General features: G+C 45.3%; 3 protein-coding genes across 4 annotated transcripts; 1 reads left to right on the forward strand and 2 right to left on the reverse strand.

Moving 5' to 3' along the window:
• Positions 505 to 2,479, reverse strand: LOC8084081 (lichenase-2). The gene is made up of 3 exons (XM_002462922.2): positions 2,313 to 2,479; positions 886 to 2,232; positions 505 to 732 (listed from the first exon to the last, which is right to left on the reverse strand). Exons 1-3 carry the CDS (start codon positions 2,380 to 2,382, stop codon positions 647 to 649), a joined length of 1,503 nt encoding a protein of 500 aa, XP_002462967.1. The 5' UTR covers positions 2,383 to 2,479; the 3' UTR covers positions 505 to 646.
• Positions 3,177 to 14,647, reverse strand: LOC8084082 (glucan endo-1,3-beta-glucosidase 13). 2 transcript variants are annotated; one of them, XR_002449574.1, is made up of 5 exons: positions 14,500 to 14,647; positions 13,059 to 14,396; positions 12,667 to 12,921; positions 12,434 to 12,589; positions 3,177 to 3,190 (listed from the first exon to the last, which is right to left on the reverse strand). XR_002449574.1 is itself a non-coding variant. In XM_002462923.2 (4 exons), the coding sequence occupies exons 1-4, from the start codon at positions 14,570 to 14,572 to the stop codon at positions 12,510 to 12,512; spliced, it is 1,746 nt and encodes a 581-aa protein (XP_002462968.1). In that variant the 5' UTR covers positions 14,573 to 14,647; the 3' UTR covers positions 12,187 to 12,509. The 2 variants fall into 2 exon arrangements, 1 of the variants encoding a protein (XP_002462968.1); XM_002462923.2 differs by lacking the exon at positions 3,177 to 3,190 and having other exon boundaries at positions 12,187 to 12,589.
• LOC110432165 (cysteine-rich receptor-like protein kinase 6) lies at positions 18,633 to 21,851 on the forward strand. Its single transcript, XM_021452110.1, has 6 exons — positions 18,633 to 19,501; positions 20,114 to 20,242; positions 20,345 to 20,484; positions 20,581 to 21,035; positions 21,125 to 21,281; positions 21,368 to 21,851. Exons 1-6 carry the CDS (start codon positions 18,649 to 18,651, stop codon positions 21,632 to 21,634), a joined length of 2,001 nt encoding a protein of 666 aa, XP_021307785.1. The 5' UTR covers positions 18,633 to 18,648; the 3' UTR covers positions 21,635 to 21,851.

The raw sequence follows: 22,483 nt of genomic DNA on the forward strand, positions 1-22,483 counted from the left end.
AAATTTGAAAATATAAAAACCATATAAATACTCTCTTCATGTTAACAAAAGAAGTCGTTTTTTACAAGTCGTACGTAGGAGTATATGATAGTTGCTTACTTGCTTCCAATTTCCCGGCCCAACGAAAGCAGTTTTACAACCTCCAGCCTGTTGACTTCTTTGACCGACGATACATAAAGATTTAAAATTTTACACGTGTGATTAGAAGTCAAACCGAAGGACATATGTTTCGTAGTAGTTTTTTTTCTAATTGTTTGCTGCAGTGTGCATCGAAAAACCGAAGCTAGTGAAAAAGAAAAAAAAAAACGTCACAAGTGTCTAGTAAGAATAGGGTTTATGTACGTGGTTCATAGGATGGAATCAAACCAATGACCATGTCAAAGGTACATCAGCCAGTATAGGCAACGTGAGTGTTCTCCAAATATATATATATATATATATATATATATATATATATATATATATAGTGTGCGGTAAAGCCGGAGCCAAACCTAGCTCCTGGTGTGGTGAAGCAAAGCAAGCAAGGTCATCTGTTATTCTGATGTGCTTGTGCAGATGCCTAGCTTTACACTTTTCTACATTTCTACTAGTGCAATTCAAGGTCAAACTGAACTTTTGTTGAAAGTTTTACTTGAGCATCAGGCCATCAGATGGCAGTGTAGCCTTCAGACTTCGCTGTTGCTGTTGTTTCTTGAACCCAACCGTTCGACGGGAGGACGCAGTGACCAACCTCTGCGGTAAACAGAGAAGCAAACAACAGTGAGGATGTCTGGATCCTCCAGGCCACGTGGGACATGTTTCAGACTTTCAGTAGTGAGGAACAGCTCGATCCAGTCACGCCGAGAAAACAATAATGCGAGCAAAGAAAGAAGCGTGGAGACTCACTCGGTGCGTGGTGGACGACGGAGGCGGCGCCGGCGAAGTCGCACGTCCCGCTGCCCCGGCCGTTCCGCTGGTAGTAGCTGTTGAACGCGTACGAGGCGTGGGCGACCACGGTGTCCGGCTCGAAGCACGCTCCGCCGGGCTGGATGGCGCCGCAGTCGGCGCCGTGGCCGCACGCGTACTCCAGCGCCGCCTGCAGCCGCGCGTCCCCGACGGACGCGTTCGCCACGCACCAGCTCGGCAGCGCGCCGCCCCGGAAGTCGAACTCGTACACCTTCGTCTGGTTCGGGTAGAACAGGCCGAAGTGCTGCTCGATGTCGTCCGCTCCGTCGCCCTTCTGGTTCTCGTTGAAGAGGGCGAAGACGTACACGTCCATGTCGGCGCCGGGGCGGTACGGGGTGCCCGTGTCGCCGGACAGCACGCGGTTGATGAGGTAGTTGTTGTACGCTCGCGCGTTTGCTACCGAAGCCGCTTCGTCCCCAGCCTCCTCCTCCTCCAAACATCGCCTCCCGCTCCCGCCGCCGCGTGGGCGTGGCCTGCCGCCGGGTTTGGGCCTGCCGGCGGAAGGCCACCCGCTCTCCGAAACATACGCGCGCGGACCCTTTCGCGCCATGAAATTTGGCTCCTGCGCACTGGAACTGGACGTCCCCAGCTTCTCCATCGCGAAGTACGTGGCGTCGAGCTGGGCGTCCAGGAGGCTGTGGTACACGAGCCCCGTCACGGGGTCGCGCACGCCGGCGGCGTTGGAGTTCCCCAGGGCGTAGTCGAGGGAGATCTTGTCTGGCTCCTCGACGTACGCGAAGAACGGGTAGGCGTTGACGGTGAGGTACGACCCCGTCCGCTCCAGGAAATCGAGCATGGGCTTCATCACCGACGCCGCGACGTCGTCCCGGAACCTGCCCGCCGACGGCGGCCACGACGCCTGGAGCGCGGTGAACGCGATCGGCGTCGACACCTTCACGGCCTCGTCCAGGCCCAGCTTCACCAGCGCGTCGTGCACGTTGGCCATGGCCGGGACGAGCTGCGCCGTCAGGTTCTTATTGGCCTCCTCGAACACCTCGTTCCCCACGGCCACGCCGTGGATCCGCGTGGCGGGGTAGTACGCCGCCACGTTTCTCCGCACCCACCGCCGCGCGCTCGACGGGTCCGCGGCCGCCGCGGCGAGGTTGTCGTTGGGTAGCATTACCATCACCGTGATCCCGGTGTTGGCCAGGGCCTTGAGCACCTTGGAGTTGGCGTCGTAGAGCCTCACCGAGGTGATGCCGCTCTTCTGCAGAAGCTTTACCGTCGAAGCCGTGTCCGGCAGGTGGTTCCCCAGCCGGCCGTAGCTCACGCCCACCACGCCGGCATCTACATTGTGCACGACGAACAAAAATTAGCACTAGATTGGACCTGGAAAATAAGCGGCAGTCTGAGCCGAAAGCGGTTACCTGCAGGGGAGAAGGGGAGCAGAACCGATGCGGTACCGAGGAGGACGACGACGAGGTTACTCAGGGCCATGCTCCTCACTCCTCAGTAGTCAGTAGCGGCGAGGAGACGACAGGGCGAGACCGCGAGACATGCTGAGCAACCGAAGGTGCGTGGAATTTAAATAACCGGGTCGTCGCCAGTCTAATGGAACCATCTAGGAGTACTACTGTTTATCAGAAAAACTAGGCACGTGCTCTGCATGTAAAAAAACACAAGCATTAAAAAAATCATGTATAAATTTTGGGATCATACCGTGTACAGTAACTAACCAAAATCGAATATTTTTTTTATTTTTAGTCCATTTTTAAAACAAATTTCAAATTTAGGCCGCTTAGGAAAAAAATTTCAAAACTATGCCGTTTGGCTCCGCCACCATACATGGCGGGGCAAATATACATGACCCCGCCATGCATGGCGGCAGAGTGCACTGGTAACGTGGCGCATGGCTGGCAGAGTACGCTGACGTATACCCCGCCGTGACCGATGGCGGGTTTGCCCACACCGCCGTGGATCATGGCGGGGCACGTCCAGCACCACCAAAAGCCGCGCTCCCGCTCTTTCTCTCCCTCTGTCCTACTCTACCCGCGCCCGCGCCCGCATCTTGTTTAGTTCAAAAAAAATTTAGAAAATAGGTACTGTAGCATTTTCGTTTATATTTCACAAATATTATCTAATTATAGACTAATTAGGATCAAAAAATTTGTCTCGTCAATTTCGATCAAACTGTACAATTAGTTTTTATTTTTATTTATATTTAATACTTTATGCATATGTCTAAAGATTCGATATGACAAAAAATCTAAAAAAATTTGCAAAAATTTTTAGGAACTAAACAAGGCTGACAAGGCTGACAAGACTTGGTGGTCTGGTCACGTGAACATGCACGACCGACTCGGGAAAAGTGGCCGAACTGACCACTCAGGCCTTGTTTAGTTATGAAAAATTTTCGGATTTTGCTACGGTAACATTTTCGTTTTTATTTGATAAATATTGTCTAATTATGAACTAATTAGGATCAAAAAATTTATCTCGCGATTTATAGATAAACTGTATAATTAGTTTTTATTTTCGTCTATATTTAATATATTATGCATATACCATTATATTCGATGTGACGGGAAATCTTAAAACTAGTTTTAGAACTAAACAATGCTGGGCGCAGCTTTATGGACATGATGACTACGGCTGCTGCTAGAGCTAGCCTTTGTCAAAGCGACATGATGACCCTAAAACTCAAAAACTTTTCAAAATTTTTTATCACATTAAATCTTGCGGCACATATATAGAATATTAAATATAGATAAAACAAAAACTAATTACACAGTTTGCCAGTAAATTGCGAGATGAATCTTTTGAGTCTAGTTACTCTATGATTAGACGATGTTTGTCAAATAAAAACGAAATTGTTACAGTACCGAAACCAAAAAAATTTCTCAACTTAAACAAGACCCTAGACTACAGATGTGACCCTAGACTCCGCTCAATTCGTACGTGAGCAGACCACATGACAAACATGTCTTGTCAGCCTTGTTTAATTTCCAAAAAAATTTCAAAATTTTTCAGATTCACCGTTACATCAAATCTTAGACGTATGTATGAAGTATTAAATATAGATAAAAATAAAAACTAATTATACAGTTTAGTCGAAATTAACGAGACGAATCTTTTGACCCTAGTTAGTCCATGATTGGACAATATTTTTCAAATACAAACGAAAGTACTACAGTATCGACTTTCCCAAAAATTTTTGGAACTAAACAAGTCCAGCTCTTTGCCTCGTGTGCATTGCATTGCTTGGTACGTACCCCGCCATGATCCATGGCGGGTAGCCCTAACCCGCCAGCGATCATGGCGGGATCCAGGTCAGCCACCTCGGCCATACAGCGCCACGTGGCAGGGTCTACTCCGCCACCATGCATGGCGGGGTGCAGTGTTTTTGCCTCACCATGCATGGTGGCGGGGCCAAACGGCCTAGATTTGAAAAATTTTTAAGAAGCGGCCTAAATTTGAAATTTGTTTTAAAAATGGGCTAAAAATAAAAAAAATTCCCAAAATCGATTGTCTTCCTTATCTACTCATAGTCTCGTACTCTCATACTAACATTATAATCGTATTCCGTTCCTGAATAAATTAATTTCTAAAATTATCTTATGTCATTTTTAATATTTAATCAATTTTATAGAAAATATAAGTATTTATTATACCAATGAACATATTATATATGAGTACATTTATGATGCATCTAATTATACTATTTGATTTTATAAGTCTTGGTGCTTTTTTATAAATTAAACTAAACTAAGTTTTTTTTTACTAAAGACAATTTTGAATTTTTTTTCGACGAAAGAAGAGTTATATTACATAATAGCTGGGTATATGAACATGTTACAACACTTTAATTACACAAATATACATAAAATCTAAATTATATCCACGCTATGAATAGCTTCTTGTAAGCACTCTGAACTTCATAAATAATTTTGACTAAAGACAACTTTGGAAGTTACTCCATCCGTTCTAAAATAACTATCATTTTAGGTTTTCGTGTTGCAAGTTTAACTAGATTTATACAAAATACGTGCAACATGTATTTCCAAATAAATTTGTTAAAAACTAGATTTAAAGATCTTTCCGATAATAATAATTATATATGTACCGTAAGTATTAATATTTTTTAATATATATTTAATCAAAGTTGTTTCTCGAGAAACGAAAATGATAGATATTTTGGGATGAAGGAAGTAATTTACTAATTTTTGGCACGTTTTATAAATTTTAGAAAAATAATTTTTACAGTTGAGTTTTGACCTATCTCTAGAGATCGGTTTCTAGACGCAACTAGAGACGGCTGGAACAGTCGTCTAAACAAATCATTTGTAGTCACCTCTAATCTAAAATGTTTGTGTGTGGTAGTGATATCACTGCCCTGCTGGCACATTCCATACACGTCGCGCTTTCCATACGAGATGAACGAAAACACTATGCAATGAAGATCTGTGCGCTCGTCAAGTCGTTTTCCGGAAAAGGAGACGCCTCACAACTAAAGAAAATACAGTATTTTTTCCAGAGTAAATCATATCTTCAGTCATACTCACAATCATTCAAATTTTCTCCGTCCCAAAATAAACACCTTCTCAAAAATGAAATTAATTATATCAAAATGGAACAAAGGGAGTATGCTTCAAAGACTGTGGGAACTCCTTTTCAGGTCACTTGATCTGGCGTTCGACCAGCTACTGATAAGGCCATAAGGGTGAATGGGTGATGGAAGCTGGGTAGCAATAATGACGCAAACCCGTTCTTTAGAGAAAAAGATATATAAGCGCCGCACGTTCGGTGCGGATGATGAGTTGTACTTGTCCACTAGCTACAATCATGTCATGTCCAAAAGAAAAGCTAGGTTAAGCACTAAAACAGTCCAAGTGCTAAGCCATGTGATATCTAAAACGAGGTTTGTTGGACAAAGTGAACCGTGGGCCCTTGTGATTTAGAACTAGATCATCAAAAGCACATTTTGGAACCTGGAATCACTTGAAGTCCAAGTTATTATTTTACAGCAGGTTATTATTTTACAGCAGGTCCAACTTAGTTCGATACACTTAGCTAGCACCCTTTAGATCCAGGTACGCTAGAGCCGATAATACATCTTCAAACAATACTTTCGGATATCCCTTTTGTATGGATATTTTCGTTCCTTTAAGCTGGTGCATTGGAATCGTAAGGAATGGCCTTATCTTTTTTTCTTTTTGAGGAACAGGTTGGATTGAAACCCTACTGAAAATTTTATTAATGTAAAAGAGTCGAGTACAAATAGAACCACAAGAAACAGAAAGGGTCAAAAAGAAAATCAGAAGAATTACAAAAAGCCTTCTAGCCATGACCTCATCTAAAAAGTGTCCATTTTAATTCACCTGCTTGCAAAGCGATATTTATCAGTCAATTGCATTTGTTGTTACACAGAGGCAGGAGTATTACAATATTCGACTTGTTGACATAAAAAATATGTTTATCTAAGCACTGAGAGTAAAACTTTCCCTAACACACAAAAACCCATTGATTCTCAAGAAGGGTTCATGGGACTCCTATCGCCATGTGAACCTAAGATGTTTTAGGTTTAAAAAACCATAGGTTATATCTTTTAGAAGGCATTAGCCAAGCCCTTTAGTCCAATTCTTTTTGTCACACACAATTCATGTGTCCCTCTCGAGAGGCTCATGGGCTCCTTATCACCGAGCCCACAACAACCAAGTCTACTGGCACTGAGCCCCATAGCAGCCAAGCTCATAGACACCAAGCTCCCTGCCAACAAGTACATAGTTGCTAAACCTACCACCATGCTTAGCCCATTTCTTGTACACAAAGGAGCCATAGCCCCACCCCCTCGCGTCGGCTTCCCTAGCGAGGTTCTAGCGTGCATGTATCTACCGTGATGAGTTGGGAGAAGAGGAAGAGGGAGGAGGGAACTAGATCTGCCATGAGTGGAGAGAGGTTTGAAGGATGAGAGAAGAGTGAGAGAGGCAGCCCATGAGAACTAAAAGGGAGTTGGATGAGTGTGAGTATGGGGCGTGGGTGAAAATAAGAGTGGAGAAGTGTCAATGGGCTAGGCAATTTTCTAGTGGTGGTCCTCCTAAGAGTTCGGTCTATGAAAATAGACACCACTTTTAGAGGTAGCCCTCTATGTTAATTAATTTTCATATGCGTTAATATTTTAAGTGTCTTTGTAAATAAGCTATCTCTAAAAATAGTTAGAGTTTTAGGAGAGTATGACATCTTTAACCATCCTCTGTAAATAAAAAAGGATAGTCTCATAAAACCCCGCTCACTGTCCCTAACCCTGTTTGCGGTGACATACTATCCACATCCCTGTCCCCACGATCACAGCCCCCAACGAGTCCTATCGCCGAAATCGTAGAAACAAATGACATGAACAAAGAAAATAAAGCATGATGGCTCCGGTCCATGGAGACTTCCTAGTAATAATATGCACAAGGAGGTCAAGTGACACAATAGCAATTGTAATGTTTATGTTGGTGTATCTTTCACTGTGTGTTGTTCATAGTAAGTTAATAACCTAACTCTCAAGTCTCAATGCGCAATGTAATGGGAGCCAGCGAAGGCCTTTGGTTCCTGTGTTTTGTGCTGAGAAGAGCCTCTTTGCATGCTCCCATCTCAAAATAAGCATATTTCTACTATCTCAAATTTGTTCCAAAATAAGTGTATTAATAGGTATGGTCCACCTAGTTAAAATAGTGTTTTTTTCTTTACTTTCTCTATTTCTAAAGTACTCCCTCCATTTCAAATTATAAGACCTTTTGTTTTTTCTAATTACGTAGTTTTTTGCTATGCACTTAGATATACACTATGTCCAAATTTATAGTAAAAAGCTAATATATATATCTAAAATATCTTATAAGTTGAAAGCAAATATGTAATCAAAGTAATATTATCAGTTCGAAAAAATTAGAATTGCATTTATTTATTCCGTGAAAGAACAGGAAAAACTTTACCGAGAAAGGAAAAAAAACTATATAAAATATTACAGGACACAGCCTATGCTGGTCCGCCACTCCAACTCCTCCCCCCTATAAAAGGGAAAACAAGCACCAAACAAACTGAACTACAACTGAAGAAATTTGCATTAATTTTGCGACGAATAGAATATGTATCATCAGATTATACTAAGATATTGTTTGAGGATCCTGGAGTTGGCTCTTAATCCATGCCAAGGGCCACCGCGCGCAGTTCTTGCAGGTCAAACAAAAACTACAAAATGACAAAGTCAAAGACTTTTTTCATATTCACTATAGGATACTGTCCGAGTGTCTGTGATATTCGGCAAAGATTCAAATATATGTGGCAAAGCTTTTGCTAAGTGTCACATTCGATAAAGACCACAAGACAAATTTTTAGTCGGCAAAGGGGTTTTTGTCGGGTGCTATTTTTCGAGTATTCGGCAAAGGATTTGCAGAAATGAAAAAATTCCAAAATAAATCTGAAAAATTGCTGCCCCAATTATGGAATTTTTCGTGCCTTTGCGGAAGATAGGATTCAAATCCGTGACCTCTCTCGAGAGCGTCTCCCTTCTTAACTACTGCATCACACTATAACTTGTGTCTACATTACATTTCGATTCCTCATATATTATACCAAATTATGTGTAAAATTGATTATTTAAGGTCCTAAATGATTTCAAATCAAAAAATTGTCAACTACAAAGTTTCATAACTTTTTGGGATCTACAATTTTTATTTAGGAAGTTTCTTCATCCGAGGTTGTTTATAAAATTTGAATTTCAAATTTGAGAAATTCAAACGTAGTTTTTTTATGACAAGATGATTTCAAAACAAAAAGTTTCCAACTACAAAGTTTCATAACTTTTTGAGATCAACAAAGTTTATTTAGGGAGTTTTTCCATCCTAAGTCATTTAAAAAGTTTGAATTTTAAAATTTTCAATTGAAGACACAGCTTTGCATGACAAGATGAACTCAAATAAAAATAATTACCAAATACAAAATTTAATAACTTCTCAAGATCTACAGAGTTTGTTTTAGTTGTTTTGTCATTTGTTCATCCGATATGGTGATTCTAATATTTTTTATAAATCTTATATATCTCTCTTGTAGTTTAATAAACTATAAGAGAGATATGTAAAACTTGTAAACAAATTTATTTTGGCTTTGTCAAATAAAAAAATGATCAAAATAAATGCTGTAGATCTTGAGAAGTTATATAATTTTGTAGCTAAAAACTTTTTAATTCGAATTCGTTTAGAGCTTCAAATTTTGATTTGAAATTTTCTGAGTGTTTTTTTACACTTGGTAAAGAACTTCTTTGCCGAATGTCAAAAAAAAAAACAGTCAGCAAAGTAGAGATTCTAGTAGTGGTTAGTGGAGTGGTGACACATGAGTCACAATTCGGCCGTGTGCTTCGCCGCGGTCACGATCAGTGGTCACAAGGAAAAGTTTTGCCAGCACGCTGCAGTGCAGGAGCAGGACGCTTGAGTCGTCACAATCGGAATATCATTTCGGATGCAGCTCATTAAGCTATCATTGAGGATCAAGACTGCTCATTGCGAGTCTTCTCTCGGATGTATCGGAAGAATGTGTTTGGTCTTTGAGTAAAGCTTGGTTTAGTTCACTTTAAAAATCAAAAAAAATTTAATACAAAAATAAAAACTAATTATATAGTTTATCTGTAAATTGTGAGATAGCGTGCGGTAAATGCGTAGAGCAAAAAGTAAATCGTGAGATAAATTTTTTAAACCTAATTAATTTATAATTAGACAATATTTGTTAAATAAAAACAAAAATAATGTAGTATTAAAAAAATCAGAACTAAACAAGGCGTTACGGAGCCATCACAATTCACAATCGGAACACCATTTCTGAATTCTCATGCAACTCGTTCTGCACATTGTGAGTCCGGAATTTACACATGGGTTGACAGCACCAACACCAAACTGTCGTGATAGCGACGCGCAAATGGCTGAACAGTGTTCATTCAAAAAAAAAAGGTGAACAGTGGTTCCCTTTCTTGGGCCAGCGCTCTGGGCCGTAAATTCCGCATCAGTGCCTACTGGCAGGTTGGGCTGGGCCTTGGATGGTATCGAGAGTGACGCTGTAACGATAAAACCCTGATACGTCTGCACTATAATAACTGTACTAATATGCACGCCTTTGACAATAGCTAAAGTAAAAGCATCCAGTCTGTATATGGACGTATCACAGCTTTTATAAATAAAATTTATAAAGTTTCAACCATTGGGCAGACATCATCATTTTTATAGTTAGATTAGACATGATGCATAACGCATCCACCAACCTTGGACAACAGCGTCTCCACCAACCGCCCTGAGACCTTTATCAACAAAGAGACGCGTAAGGGCAGTCCCAATAGCAATTAATAAACAGTTTCTATCTTCATTAAATAAGACGTCACATATGTAAAACGCTGACGTGGCAACATGATTAATGAAGAAAGAGAGACTAAATTGAAGAAACCGTTTTCTCATGAAGAAACGGCGTCGACTCTTGAACCGAGAGATAAAAGAAACAGCAATTTTTTCATTGGGAAGAAACCACTGGCGTCTATAGATGGAGGCCGCGAGTTGCGTACGCGCCTGCATCGCCGCGAACAGCTGACCGCCAGCTACGACGCGTCTTCGCCCACAGCAGCCGCTCGAACGCGCTCGCCCGCCCCCCCGCCGGCCACGGTCGACGCCGACCCGCTCGCGCGCACCACCATGGGAGCTCGTCGGAGCCACCGCTGGACCTCATCGGAGCCTGCTCGCGGTCGCGACGGGATTGGTTTGGTCACCGCTGATGGTCCTCCGCGCTCGTCCCGCTTGCCGCTGCCAGGCGGTCGCACTCGCCGCGGCGCAGGCCGCTCGCCATCAGTCGCGCTCGCTGTCGCCAGGTTGCGCAGGCCGCGCTCGCCGCGACGTAGATCGCTCATCGCTGCACAGGTCACTGGCCGCGTCACACCGCAGCAGCCATGCAGGACGTGCTTGCCCCCAGCCGCACTGACCCGCCGCGCTCGCTCGCTAGTATCATGGCTGCTCGCCCGCCGGGGTGACGCGCTAGCCCACAGCTCTCCGAGGCTCCTCGCCATGGTCCTTGCTCCTCCATGGTGTAGAAAACGAATGGGAGCCAACATATATTGTATTGATCTCAATGAATATGTATTACATTGGGTTGCAATCTTGAGCAACCGTGTTCTTAGCCTATGCACGATGCGTGCTGGTGGAGAACGTGGTGACCGCGCACGCTAGCGCCTAACCATGTCCTGCAGTTGCCGAGTTTTCAGTCATGGCTTGTATTCTGATCACCGTGGAATTAAGAGGGAGAAAGAAAAAGAATGCAAACATTTATTAGCGATGGAAACCTCCATTGTGCATGATAGTTTTCATACATGATATGAATGTTTTGGAAAACGTGTGTAGTTTCTACCATTGGGACTGCCCTAACAAGACCACCCTATCGATTTATCATAGCCTCCCATGCAGTCACCTGCAGAGGCGTTGCTGACTTGCTGTCACGTCGTCGAAGCAAGCGTTAAGCGGGTCAAAGCCTCTCTCGGGTGCCTGCTTCTAAGTAAGGTGATATCCTAATCATGCAACGATTGGGTTTGGACACCGGGTTGTCAACACCAAGCATCTCGGCGATAAAAGGCCTACAAGAAGCTCTACGAGACCAAGACCGAGCCCATCGTTTCCAACATGGAAGTGCTGGCAGCACTCTTCAACAACGACGTTGGGAATGAGTTGCGCCAATAGAGGCGGAAGCGCAAGCTATCTTTCTAGGCTGACTCACTGCCTTATCCTGGTTGTTATCTCTATGCTAGGATGGTTTAGCCCATGGCTGCAAATCAAGAATCCTGTAGAACTCTTTAAGATGCGCTTGTCAAAAACATGGTATTTGTACTAAATATCTCTACCTTAATTATAAAGATGCACAAATCTTTCTATGTATTCGAGAAAAAAATATATAAGAGGAAGACAAACCTGCTATATAAAAAGAAAGGTCATCACAGTTACAAACAGACCTTTTAATAAATCAACCGAATCTGTCAGCCATTCAACAGTGTTTTTCTCTCATAATAAATCTGCCAACAGTATTTTCTACCATGGTTTATCAGCCAAACGAACAAAACGGCTTCATGTGATTTTAACAATGGCACGGGCAGGTTTTAGAGAAATAGGTTAAGGGTGTTTTTTTGGGTTAAATTGTTATGTAATGGTAGTGGTTGTTATTTATCGATATGTATAATTTTTTAAATATTTTCTTCAATTATAATGTAATAATAATTTGTAGCTTGTTGAATTAACACAAAGATTTCTTTTGTTGACCAAAAAATAATTAATAAGATAATAGGAATATATAGATTGGTAGACTTTGACAAGAGGAACGCGCGTGGAAGATTTTTTTTTTTTTAAAAAAAAAGAAAACTCCCAAAAAAAATTTAAAAAAATTGCCACGCTGACTGACAGATCTGATGATCAGATGGTCTGGCCAGCAGATCCGATCGAATTATATTTGCAGCTCCCGGGCTTTATTGCCTTGTTCCGTTCTACCCGGTAACACTGAGTATATATAGTGTGAACTGTGAAGCTCCCTAAAACAGCTTCTCCCGCAACTTTGCGTTTCTTGGCAGAGGATCAAATGGCAGCTTCGCCTTCCGACTTTGCTATCGTTTCTTCAATCGAAGCCTTTGATGGGAGCACGCAGTTTCCGTACTCTGTAGTAAAGACACAGTGAGATTACATGCAGTGGCAACGGCAAGAGGGAATAAATGAAACTAGAGTGTGAACTCACTTGGTGCCCGGTAGACGACGGAGGCGGCGCCGGCGAAGTCGCACGTCCCGCTTGCCCGACGGTTGCGCTGGTAGTAGCTGTTGAACGCGTGTGAGGCGTGCGCGACCATGGTGTTGGGCTCGAAGCACGGCGCGCCCGGCTGGATGGTGCTGCAGTCCGCGCCGTTGGCACACGCATAGTTCAACCCATCCAGCAGCCGCGCGTCCCCGACCGCCGCGTTCGCCACGCACCAGCTCGCGTTCGGGTCGCAGGTGCCTTCAGTTTCACACCACCAGGTTGATCAGACGATAGATGACTGGATCATCAGCATTATTGTTTGCACGTTTGCAGTTTGCATGATCGGCAAACAAGACCTCTGAAAGCAGCAGCGAGCGAGGAAGCCGAGAACTCACCAGCTGGTTCTTGGTAGACGATGTAACCGGCGCCGTTGAAGTCGCACGTCCCGTTGCTCCGGCCGTTCCGCTGGTAGTAGCTGTTGAACGCGTACGAGGCGTGCGCGACCACGGTGTCCGGCTCGAAGCACGTCGCGCCGGGCTGGATGGCGCTGCAGTCGGCGCCGTGGCCGCACGCGTACTCCAGTGCCGCCTGCAGCCACGACTCCCCGACCGACGCGTTCGCCACGCACCAGCTCTCCGCCCCCGGCGCCGGCGGAACGCCGCCGCCGCGGAAGTCGAACTCGTACACCTTCTCCATGTTGGGGTAGAAGAGGCCGAAGTTGGCCTCGATGTCGTCCGGCCCGGAACCCTTCTGGTTCTCGTTGAACAGGGCGAAGATGTACACGTCCATGTCGGCGTCGGGGCGGAGCGGGGTGCCCGTCCTGCCGGCCAGCACGCGGTTGATGACGTTGTTGTTGTACGCCTGCGCGTTGGCCTTTGAGGCCGCCGGCGGGTCTACTCTAACTCCATCCCCGTCGTCCCCGACGGCCAGCTCCCAAGAAGGCTGGTGTAGTGGTTTGTTGTGTCGAGGACCAGGTTTCGGTCGGCCGGCAGACGCTGACCCGGTCTCCCCTGGAATTGCTTGAAGACTGGTGAACCCAAGCTTATCCATGGCAGAGAACGTGGCGTCGCGCTGCGCGTCCAGGACGCTGTAATACATGAGGCCGGTGTCCGGGTCGCGCACGCCGGGGTTGGGGTTCCCGAGGAAGTAGTCGCGGGAGATCTTGTCCGGCTGAGCGGCGTAGGCGAAGTAAGGGTAGAGGTTGATGGTGAGGTAGGAGCCGGTCCGCTGCAGGAACTCGAGCATGGGCCTCATCACCGGCTGCGCGATGTCGTCCCGGAACCTGCCCGCGGACGGCGGCCACGACACGGCCACCGCGGCGAAGGACAGCGGCGTGGACACCTTGATGGCGTCGGCGAGGCCCAGCTGCGCCAGCGCGGCGTGCACGTTGGTCATGGCGGGGACGAGCAGCGGCGTCAGGTCCGGCCTCGAGTCGAACACCTCGTTGCCCACGGAGACGGCGTGGATCCGCGTGGCCGGGAGGTAGGCAGCCACGCGGCGCCGCGCCCAGTCGGCCGCGTACGACGGGCTCCGCGCGGCGTCGGCCAGGTTCTCGTTGGGCAGCATCACCATGAGCTTGATGCCGGTGTTGGCGAACGACCTCAGCACCGCGTCGTCGGTGTCGTAGATCCGCACCATGGTGATGCCGTTGTCCCTGAGCAGCTGCACCACCGCCGCCGGGTCCGGCAGGTCGTTCGCCACCCTGCCGTAGTTCACGCCCACCTCGCGCGCCTCTGTGAAAGCAGCAGACCATCATTTGCGAGAACGGCGAATACCTGCATGCACCTGCAACTGGATCTCCACCATTTCCAGACAGCTGCACATCTATGTGATTACCTGCAGTGCGGAACAAGAGCACAGGCAATGCGGCGGCGCCGAGGAGGAGAACGAGGAGGCGAGTGAGCGCCATGCTCGATCTCCCGGCAGTACCGAGAGGAGGAAGACTGCGAGACGTAGGAAGCTGAGGAACCTAGCTAAGGGTGCGGGGAACTTGTAGCTAGCAGGCAACAATGACAACGTGGCAGTGGGCCCGAGCTGAGTCAGCTGATCTGTTCGGTGCATGCACATGCACCAATTGGGGTGGTTAACGACGACTTGACGCCACAGTCTGCTTGCTCCGATCGAGCGGCCAAACGGGTGCCAGTAACCCTCCCAAGTGTAAACCAGCACCTTCCTCCCGCTGCCGTCCTTTCTTATTACAAGCCAACTATGACTTTGTTTCCTTCATTATCTATATATCTTCAGATCAGCTTGTTCCAAAAAAATCTTCAGATCAGCAGATGAAGCCAACTGGCCAACTGACAACAACAATACTGCCGTACTGTACCATTTGATTATCCTCTTGTTGCATTAATTTGTCATATATATCAACAAATGGAAGGTTTGGTTTGGTAAGCCTCGTTCAGAGAAATGTCATCTTGTATATTCAGTAGACCAGTACATTGGAGTCATATGCCAACAGAAATAAGTATATATATTCAGAGTCCCATCATACATGCCAAGGATATGCTGATCAAGTCCGCGGAAGGACAATGACGAGCAACTCTTTTTTTTTAGAATATACGAGCAACTCTTAAAAATGCTGGTAAATGGAAGGGGAAAGGCATGCTTTCATATTGTTTTCACACTTCCATTTCCGATCAGCTGCCACAATCCGAGTGGCAGCGACCGCTTTCAGTGTATCCAATGCATAAGCGGGTTCGGCCTTTTGCGATCCATAAGCGGATTAAGTCCGACCTGTTGAAACGATTTCAGGTGGTAGCTAGCTGGGCTCTGTGTAGAGCCAGTCTTCTTTTCAAGTTTCTGTTATGCCCGTCCTTTTTCTGGTCCTTTTTTTCTGTTACATTATTCATCGAAACTCTATATTTCCGTTACAAGCTAATGAAAATGGGGTTGCATCGTGTTGAAAAAAAATCTATAATGAACGGGCCTGATTATGATGCTCGAATTCTATAGGTGACCAACAGCTGGCCAACCAATCGATCTAAACGCTGTCGATTGCATCTAGATCGAAGAGTAGATGCATGCATATGCTCAATCGTGTGTGAGAATAGTACCGCTACTAGTTAGTTATCTTATCGTGACTTGTATGTATGTATGTATGGGTACAGGTCATAACAAAAGTTGACCCTGGCAAAAGTTGCCCCGATATCCTCGTGTTCAAATGCTTATGCCAATGTTTAACACGCCACTGGGTTAGTGTTACCCCACACGGCACCTAGAGTCTTCGCGCCATTGTAAAGCAGATGCAGACGTCGACAGTTTGTCTCCTTTCTTGACGCGGTACAGAGAGTTGTGAGTAGTAGTACATCATTGGCGTCGTTCACTAGTGGTCACTACTGACCCTTCAGCCCCCCGCAGTAGTCACTACTGACCCTGAGTCAAAATATTTGTAGCATGCTCTCATCCATAATGATGAAATATTATCATAATACATGGGTTACACACATGACTACATGAGGATGCTGACCTGCATTCACATGCGAACAAACCACTGCCGTCCGTCCGAGCGGCAGGCGGCAGCGCCAATTGTTTTTGCATTGCTTGCAACAGAACCAACCAGGCACCATCCGCGACTTCCTCTCATGATTGACTTTCATTGACGTACGACGACATTGCAGTGTGTTATTCCGGTCCCTAAACTTATAAAACGATCGTTTAAGTATAACTTATTCGGCTATGTCATTCTGGTTAAATTTGGAAATCTCCCATACAAATGGTCAAACTTATTTAGTTATGTCATATTGGCCAGAAGTTTATTTTTAAGTCTCATCTGGATCAAAACAGGGCGAATCTAAAAACTCTATATAGAAAAATAACTCATAACTTTTTCATGAACTCAAACTGAAGATAAACTTTATATCAAAACTGTAGTCAGCAACGCGGTCTACAACTTTGTAGTTAAAAAGTTTTTAAATTGAAATTTTTTTATATTGCTTTGTTTTGACCTAGATGAGACTTAAAATCAAGTTTAGAGACTGAGATGACACAACTGAACAAATTTAATGACTTAAATAAGTGTTTTCTAAGTTTGGAGACCGGGATGACACAACAGAACAAATTTAGGGATCGACATGACACAGACGAACAAGTTTGAGGACATAAACGGTCGATTTGCAGTTTAGAAACCAGAATGACACGACAGTACAAGTTTAGGAACCGAGATGGTGGACTTCACTCTCCCAACCCGATTAGCTCAAGCTATAGTCGAGTATAACTTCTAAGAGCAATCCAGTCACAGATCTAGGTAATAAGAGCCAAACTATATATAGTTATTTTTAAACAAAAAATACTTATATAGCTGTAAGTAGATACAATAGTAGTTTTTTTAGTACTTGTCTATTAAAAGCTTTTTTATCATTAATTTTACCTATGTTTCGCCTTATGTTTCCTAATTCTCATTACATTTACTTGATATCTATATCTACCAATACATATGCTTTCATACCTAGCATGTTGCTTGCATGAGAGTCTTCTCTCATCCATCAGCATTCTTCTCTCATGCATCAACTTTTGCATGGCTTTGTACTTGCACTAAGGTTTTGAGCTTGTGATTGGTTTATGTATGTGAATGTCTCCAAACATACATAATAATTTTTAGCGATAGGCATCTAATTTTACAGAAACATTTGAATAATTACCGTGTCCTAAAATCAATTAACAGTGAACCTTTTAAGCTAGACACCTTAAGTCATCCATCTCTAATAATCGAGGCCCACGACCTATAGGTGGCGCTAGTTCTTGAAACCTTATCACCTCAAGGATCCTCAATGGTTCCCAAATAGCCAGTCTACGAAGAATTTTATTGGCTATCAAAGAGAGAGAACAAATAGCTACCGATGATTGTCAAATAGTCTAACACGATTTCTCAGAAATAACTCTCTCACATCACCCATTGCAATATTCTTTTTTTTATTGTTTTTAAACCCTATATAGCTAGGTATTTGTAAACTGTCAACTGTCATTGAGGATGCTCTTACAAGCAAATTGAGTGGGGGTGCGACACATCGGCTTGCATGGTGGGCAATGAGGAATGGACTTGAGCAGCTAAGCTCTAGTTTTTTTTTTATGAAATTAGACATGTATAACCACCTATGAAAACATTGATTTACAGTGACGTTTAGTAGAGGCGGGTGTCATGCTGCCTCTGGAAATATGTTCTTGTAAATTGTTAGTGTAGTATTCTTGATAAGCAATATATTTTATATATACTAATAAAGATTTTTTTTGCGACCGGGTGTGCACCCGTATTTCATTAAGAGGAAAGCAAACCAAAGTACACAACGAGCGTGAAAGACGAATCCAAGGCGAGAGGTCTCAGAACCTTACAAAGGAAGGGAGCTAAGTAGTACTTAGCTGAATCAAAACGGTTACAATGCGAACTAGTTTTGCGACCACAGAAAACTAAAAGCAGCGAGAGGGGCATAGCCAGCCAAAGCCCAAAGTTCCCCTTCCTCAAGGATGTCGTCCAAAACCTCAAGCTCAGACCTGGCCGCACCTCTGAAGACTCTTGCATTCTGCTGCTTCCAAAGGGACTAAGACACCAGAAGCAAGAGTGAATCGAAGAAATGTGTTATATGAGAGGATGTTAGTTTAAGGAACACACTTAACGGAGAGTACTAAGGGTCTATTTAGATGCACTCAAAAATCAAAAACTTTACAAGATTCTTATCACATTGAATCTTGCGGTATATGTATTGAGCATAAAATATAGATAAAAATAACTAATTGCACAATTTACCTGTAAATTGCGAGACCAATCTTTTAAATCTAGTTAATCCATGACTGGATAATGTTTGTCAAATATAAACGAAATTGCTACAATGTCAAAATCAAAAAATATTTTAGATCTAAACACGCCCTAAAACGAGTTAAAAAAAAAAGGAGTACTAAAACGGACAGTGGCTTGGTGTTGCCGCGGTGGGCGTACCGCGTATTGTCAGTCCCCCGCGTCTACATAAGCTCTGGCTCCTAATTCTTTCCGTCATGCGTACCAAATTACCAATGGCTCCCCACCTCCTGGCCGTGGCCGTGGCCGTGTCCGCCATCATCGCCGCCGTATCGCTGCTCGCGCCCGGCGCCGCTGGCTACCCGTGGCCATTTTGTGGCACGAGCAACGACTTCAAGCCCAACAGCACATACCAGGCCAACCTCAACCTCCTCGCCGCCACGCTGCCCAAGAACGTCTCGGCGTCCCCGACCCTCTACGCCACCGCCGTCGTCGGCGCCGTCCCGGAGCAGGTCTGGGCCATGGGGCTCTGCCGCGGCGACACCAACGCCAGCAGCTGCCTCGCCTGCCTCACCCAGGCGTTCCAGGACCTGCCCAACGACTGCTCCTACAACAAGGACGCCACCATCTACTACGACCCCTGCATCCTCCACTACTCCGACGTCCACACCCTCCCCGACGACGACACCGGCCCGACGACACTGTCCTACACCGTCAACAACAACGCCAACGTCACCTCCGACCCGGCCCGGTTCGAGCGCCTCCTCGCCGCCCTCGTCAACGCCACCGCCGAGCACGCCGCGTACAACTCCACGCGGCGGTTCGCCACGGGGGAGGCCGACTTCGACCAGGAGTTCCCCAAGGTGTACACCCTGGCGCAGTGCACGCCGGACCAGACGCCGGCGCTGTGCCGCAAGTGCCTCGCCGGGCTCATATCGCAGTCGCTAGACGGGTTCCAGAGCAATATCGGAGGCAGGGTGCTCTGGGTCAACTGCACCTGGCGATACGAGACCGCGCCCTTCTTCAATGGACCGGCCATGGTGCGGCTGGCAACGTCGAGCCCTCCAGCGCCAGCGCCGGCTGGGACGACGACGGCAGCGGCAGGAGGAGGTGAGTTAAAGCGTTTATTGTTTTACCCTTTGTTGACAGAATAACATGGACTCATGGACCCCGTGCAAATTGACTGTAAATTATTCGTGCGTGTGAAATTGCTTGACCGTGATTGATGTTTGTTAGTGCGCGCGTGCGTGGATGATGAATTATTGTAATCTTTACTCGAGTGGCGCAAAAATCTTAGAATTTTATATTAGTTGCTTCGAAGCTAGTCTTCAACATCACTTTCATGTTACATATTCCGGCATTTCGTGATCACAATTATCCAAAAGTTGGCCCCAGGTTTTCAAAGACGAGCACTCGTATTATATTGACAAGCACTCATAATCTGGCATAATAATGGCGTAACATGAATTTTTTACCCATTTTTTGTCCATACAAGTACCAATTAATATATTCTAGTTTCTGTCACTGGTTCCTGAAAGTATCAGTTAAAACTTAGCAGTTAACATAGTACTTAAATATAAGCATTGATGACTGATGAGGAAATACTTTTGACCAATGAGAAAGCTATTGATATGGTCTTGATATACCAATCTAATTGTTTGTTTTGTTTCTACTGAAATTTCGTTTGTCTGATCACACCATCTTTAATTAATTCATTCACAGGGGAGAGGAAGTACAGTGTGTTCATTGTGGTTCTTGCAGTTGTGCTGCCTACTCTTGCTGCCCTAAACCTTGTGTTTTGCTTCTGTTTCTGGAGGCGGCGGCGACAAGTAGCACAAGCAAAGCAGTCACGTATGTTCCTGCAAAATCCTCCCACTTTGTCACAGCCTGAAACACTTCATGCATAGAGTCTGAACTGAAAAGAAATGACACATGCAATCTCTACTTGAACAGAGGCCATGTATTCCACTGAAGCAGAGGACATGGAGACGGTGGACTCCATGATGATCGACATCTCCACCCTACGAGCCGCAACAGGGAATTTCGACGAAACAAACAAGCTCGGTGAAGGCGGATTTGGCGCGGTGTACAAGGTACTGAAAGTGCCATGGTCCATGGAGCTCCCTCCCCAGCTGACAATTGCTCATGACTGACAACAACAGAGTGCATTGGTGTGGTGATTTGTTCAGGGCGTTCTCCCGGACGGCGACGAGATAGCGGTGAAGCGGCTGTCGAAGAGCTCGACACAGGGAGTGGAGGAGCTGAAGAACGAGCTCGCGTTGGTCGCCAAGCTGAAGCACAGGAACCTCGTCAGACTCGTCGGCGTGTGCCTGGAGCAGCAAGAACGACTGCTCGTGTACGAGTTCGTCCCCAACCGGAGTCTCGACCTGATACTCTTCGGTACTACTGATAAACGTGAGCAGCAGCTTAGCTGGGAGCAGAGGTACAAGATCATAAACGGCATCGCTCGAGGCTTGCAGTACCTCCATGAGGACTCCCAGCTCAAAGTAGTCCACCGTGATCTCAAGGCCAGCAACATCCTGCTAGACGTGGAGATGAACCCCAAGATCTCAGATTTTGGCCTCGCGAGGATCTTCAGTCGAGACCAAACACAGGCCATCACCAGCCGCGTTGTTGGAACCTAGTCAGTACCCATGCACATCTCTCATTGTTAGTTGTGTTCTGGCTGAGCTTCCTGCTTCCCTGCTTAAATGGGTACATTTCTCTTTTCAGTGGGTACATGGCGCCAGAATACCTAATGCGCGGGAACTACTCGGTGAAATCGGACGCGTTCAGCTTCGGCGTCATGGTGCTGGAGATCGTCACCGGGAGGAAGAACCACGACAGCTTCCACCACAACTCCCAGAAGTCTGGAGACCTCTTGACCACCGTAAGTGCAAACTGACAATAATCGCCATTGTTGCAACAGCTACAGTGAAGTTAGACCTGATGGTTACAATACAAAATACCGTGCAGGTATGGGAGCACTGGGAGGCCGGGACAGTGGCGGAGCTGGTGGATCCATCCCTGGGCGGAAGCTTCCCGGAGGGCGACGTGCTGAGGTGCATCCACATCGGCCTGCTCTGCGTCCAGGGAGACCCCGCGGCCCGGCCGGTGATGTCGTCCGTCGTCATGATGCTTGGAACCGACACAGTCACCCTCCAGGCTCCATCCAAGCCGGGATTCTTCGCCAGAAAGAGTGGCACTAACACGACCGTGTCCGCTGATGTGTCGTCGATTTAGAGATTGTCATGACTCATGAGAGTATAGAGCAACAAGGTAGCTTGTGCAAATAGTACGAGTAGGTAGCTACCTTTTTCTCATGGTAGCATTGTGTTTTTTAACTTGAAAATATTTTAAATAGTTTTTTTTTATTTTTTTAATTGTATTGTAGTGATTCTCTCTCCATGCTCTAGCATTACTATCAACAAGATAGGCCCTATGAGATATCAGATATGCATGTCGTTTGTCCCACCCAAGTAGCCAACAACCTTTCTGTTCGGCCACAGGGCCCCTCCCCACGTCCACCGGGTACCTGCTGTTGGGCTGTCTTCATGCGCCACGCCCAACATGGCAACTTGATTTAGTTGTTCCACTTCCACCCATGTTATCTTGTGAACGAGTCTAGGAGGCCTCCCTGCATCATCTATCATTAGTATTCTGTTATCATCTTGAAATATTTTTAACTAATATATACAACTTCTTGATTAATTTTCCTCCATCAGATCACATTTTCAATCTTAGTATATAAAGAATATAGTTGATAACAAAAGATATAAATAATTTGACCACATAATCTAAAACATGGAAGACATGATCTTAGTTCTTAGATAGTAGTCCCTTTGTCTACAGATGTAAAGAACTTCTATCCTAATTCACGTGAATAACTAGGATCTAATACTTTGCATTCGTTACCTAAAGTTCTAAATAGCCAGGACTTAATTGTATCACTGTGTTTGAGGTGTTTGATTGATGGATATATTGGTCTTTTCACTCCCTCCAAGTTGTCCTAAAAATCCCATAAGTTCTTGCATTTGTGGACACACAAGTAACGATAATTCCCATAAGTAACGATAATTCAAATAACCATCT

This window comes from Sorghum bicolor, chromosome 2, assembly GCF_000003195.3.
Source record: "Sorghum bicolor cultivar BTx623 chromosome 2, Sorghum_bicolor_NCBIv3, whole genome shotgun sequence".
Taxonomy (NCBI): Eukaryota; Viridiplantae; Streptophyta; class Magnoliopsida; order Poales; family Poaceae; genus Sorghum; species Sorghum bicolor.

What these genes read in the sequence shown, in the direction of transcription:
- LOC110432165 (XM_021452110.1), top strand. Translation starts at nt 18,649, where the DNA reads ATGCGTACCAAATTACCAATGGCTCCCCACCTCCTGGCCGTGGCCGTG. An exon ending in GACGGCAGCGGCAGGAGGAG is followed by an intron (nt 19,502 to 20,113) that starts GTGAGTTAAAGC and finishes ATTCATTCACAG; the next exon opens with GGGAGAGGAAGTACAGTGTG. An exon ending in GATTTGGCGCGGTGTACAAG is followed by an intron (nt 20,485 to 20,580) that starts GTACTGAAAGTG and finishes TGATTTGTTCAG; the next exon opens with GGCGTTCTCCCGGACGGCGA.
- LOC8084081 (XM_002462922.2), bottom strand. Translation starts at nt 2,382, where the DNA reads ATGGCCCTGAGTAACCTCGTCGTCGTCCTCCTCGGTACCGCATCGGTT. An exon ending in GCTCCCCTTCTCCCCTGCAG is followed by an intron (nt 2,233 to 2,312) that starts GTAACCGCTTTC and finishes TGCACAATGTAG; the next exon opens with ATGCCGGCGTGGTGGGCGTG. An exon ending in CGTCGTCCACCACGCACCGA is followed by an intron (nt 733 to 885) that starts GTGAGTCTCCAC and finishes TGTTTACCGCAG; the next exon opens with AGGTTGGTCACTGCGTCCTC.
- LOC8084082 (XM_002462923.2), bottom strand. Translation starts at nt 14,572, where the DNA reads ATGGCGCTCACTCGCCTCCTCGTTCTCCTCCTCGGCGCCGCCGCATTG. An exon ending in CGTCTACCAAGAACCAGCTG is followed by an intron (nt 12,922 to 13,058) that starts GTGAGTTCTCGG and finishes GTGAAACTGAAG; the next exon opens with GCACCTGCGACCCGAACGCG. An exon ending in CGTCGTCTACCGGGCACCAA is followed by an intron (nt 12,590 to 12,666) that starts GTGAGTTCACAC and finishes TCTTTACTACAG; the next exon opens with AGTACGGAAACTGCGTGCTC.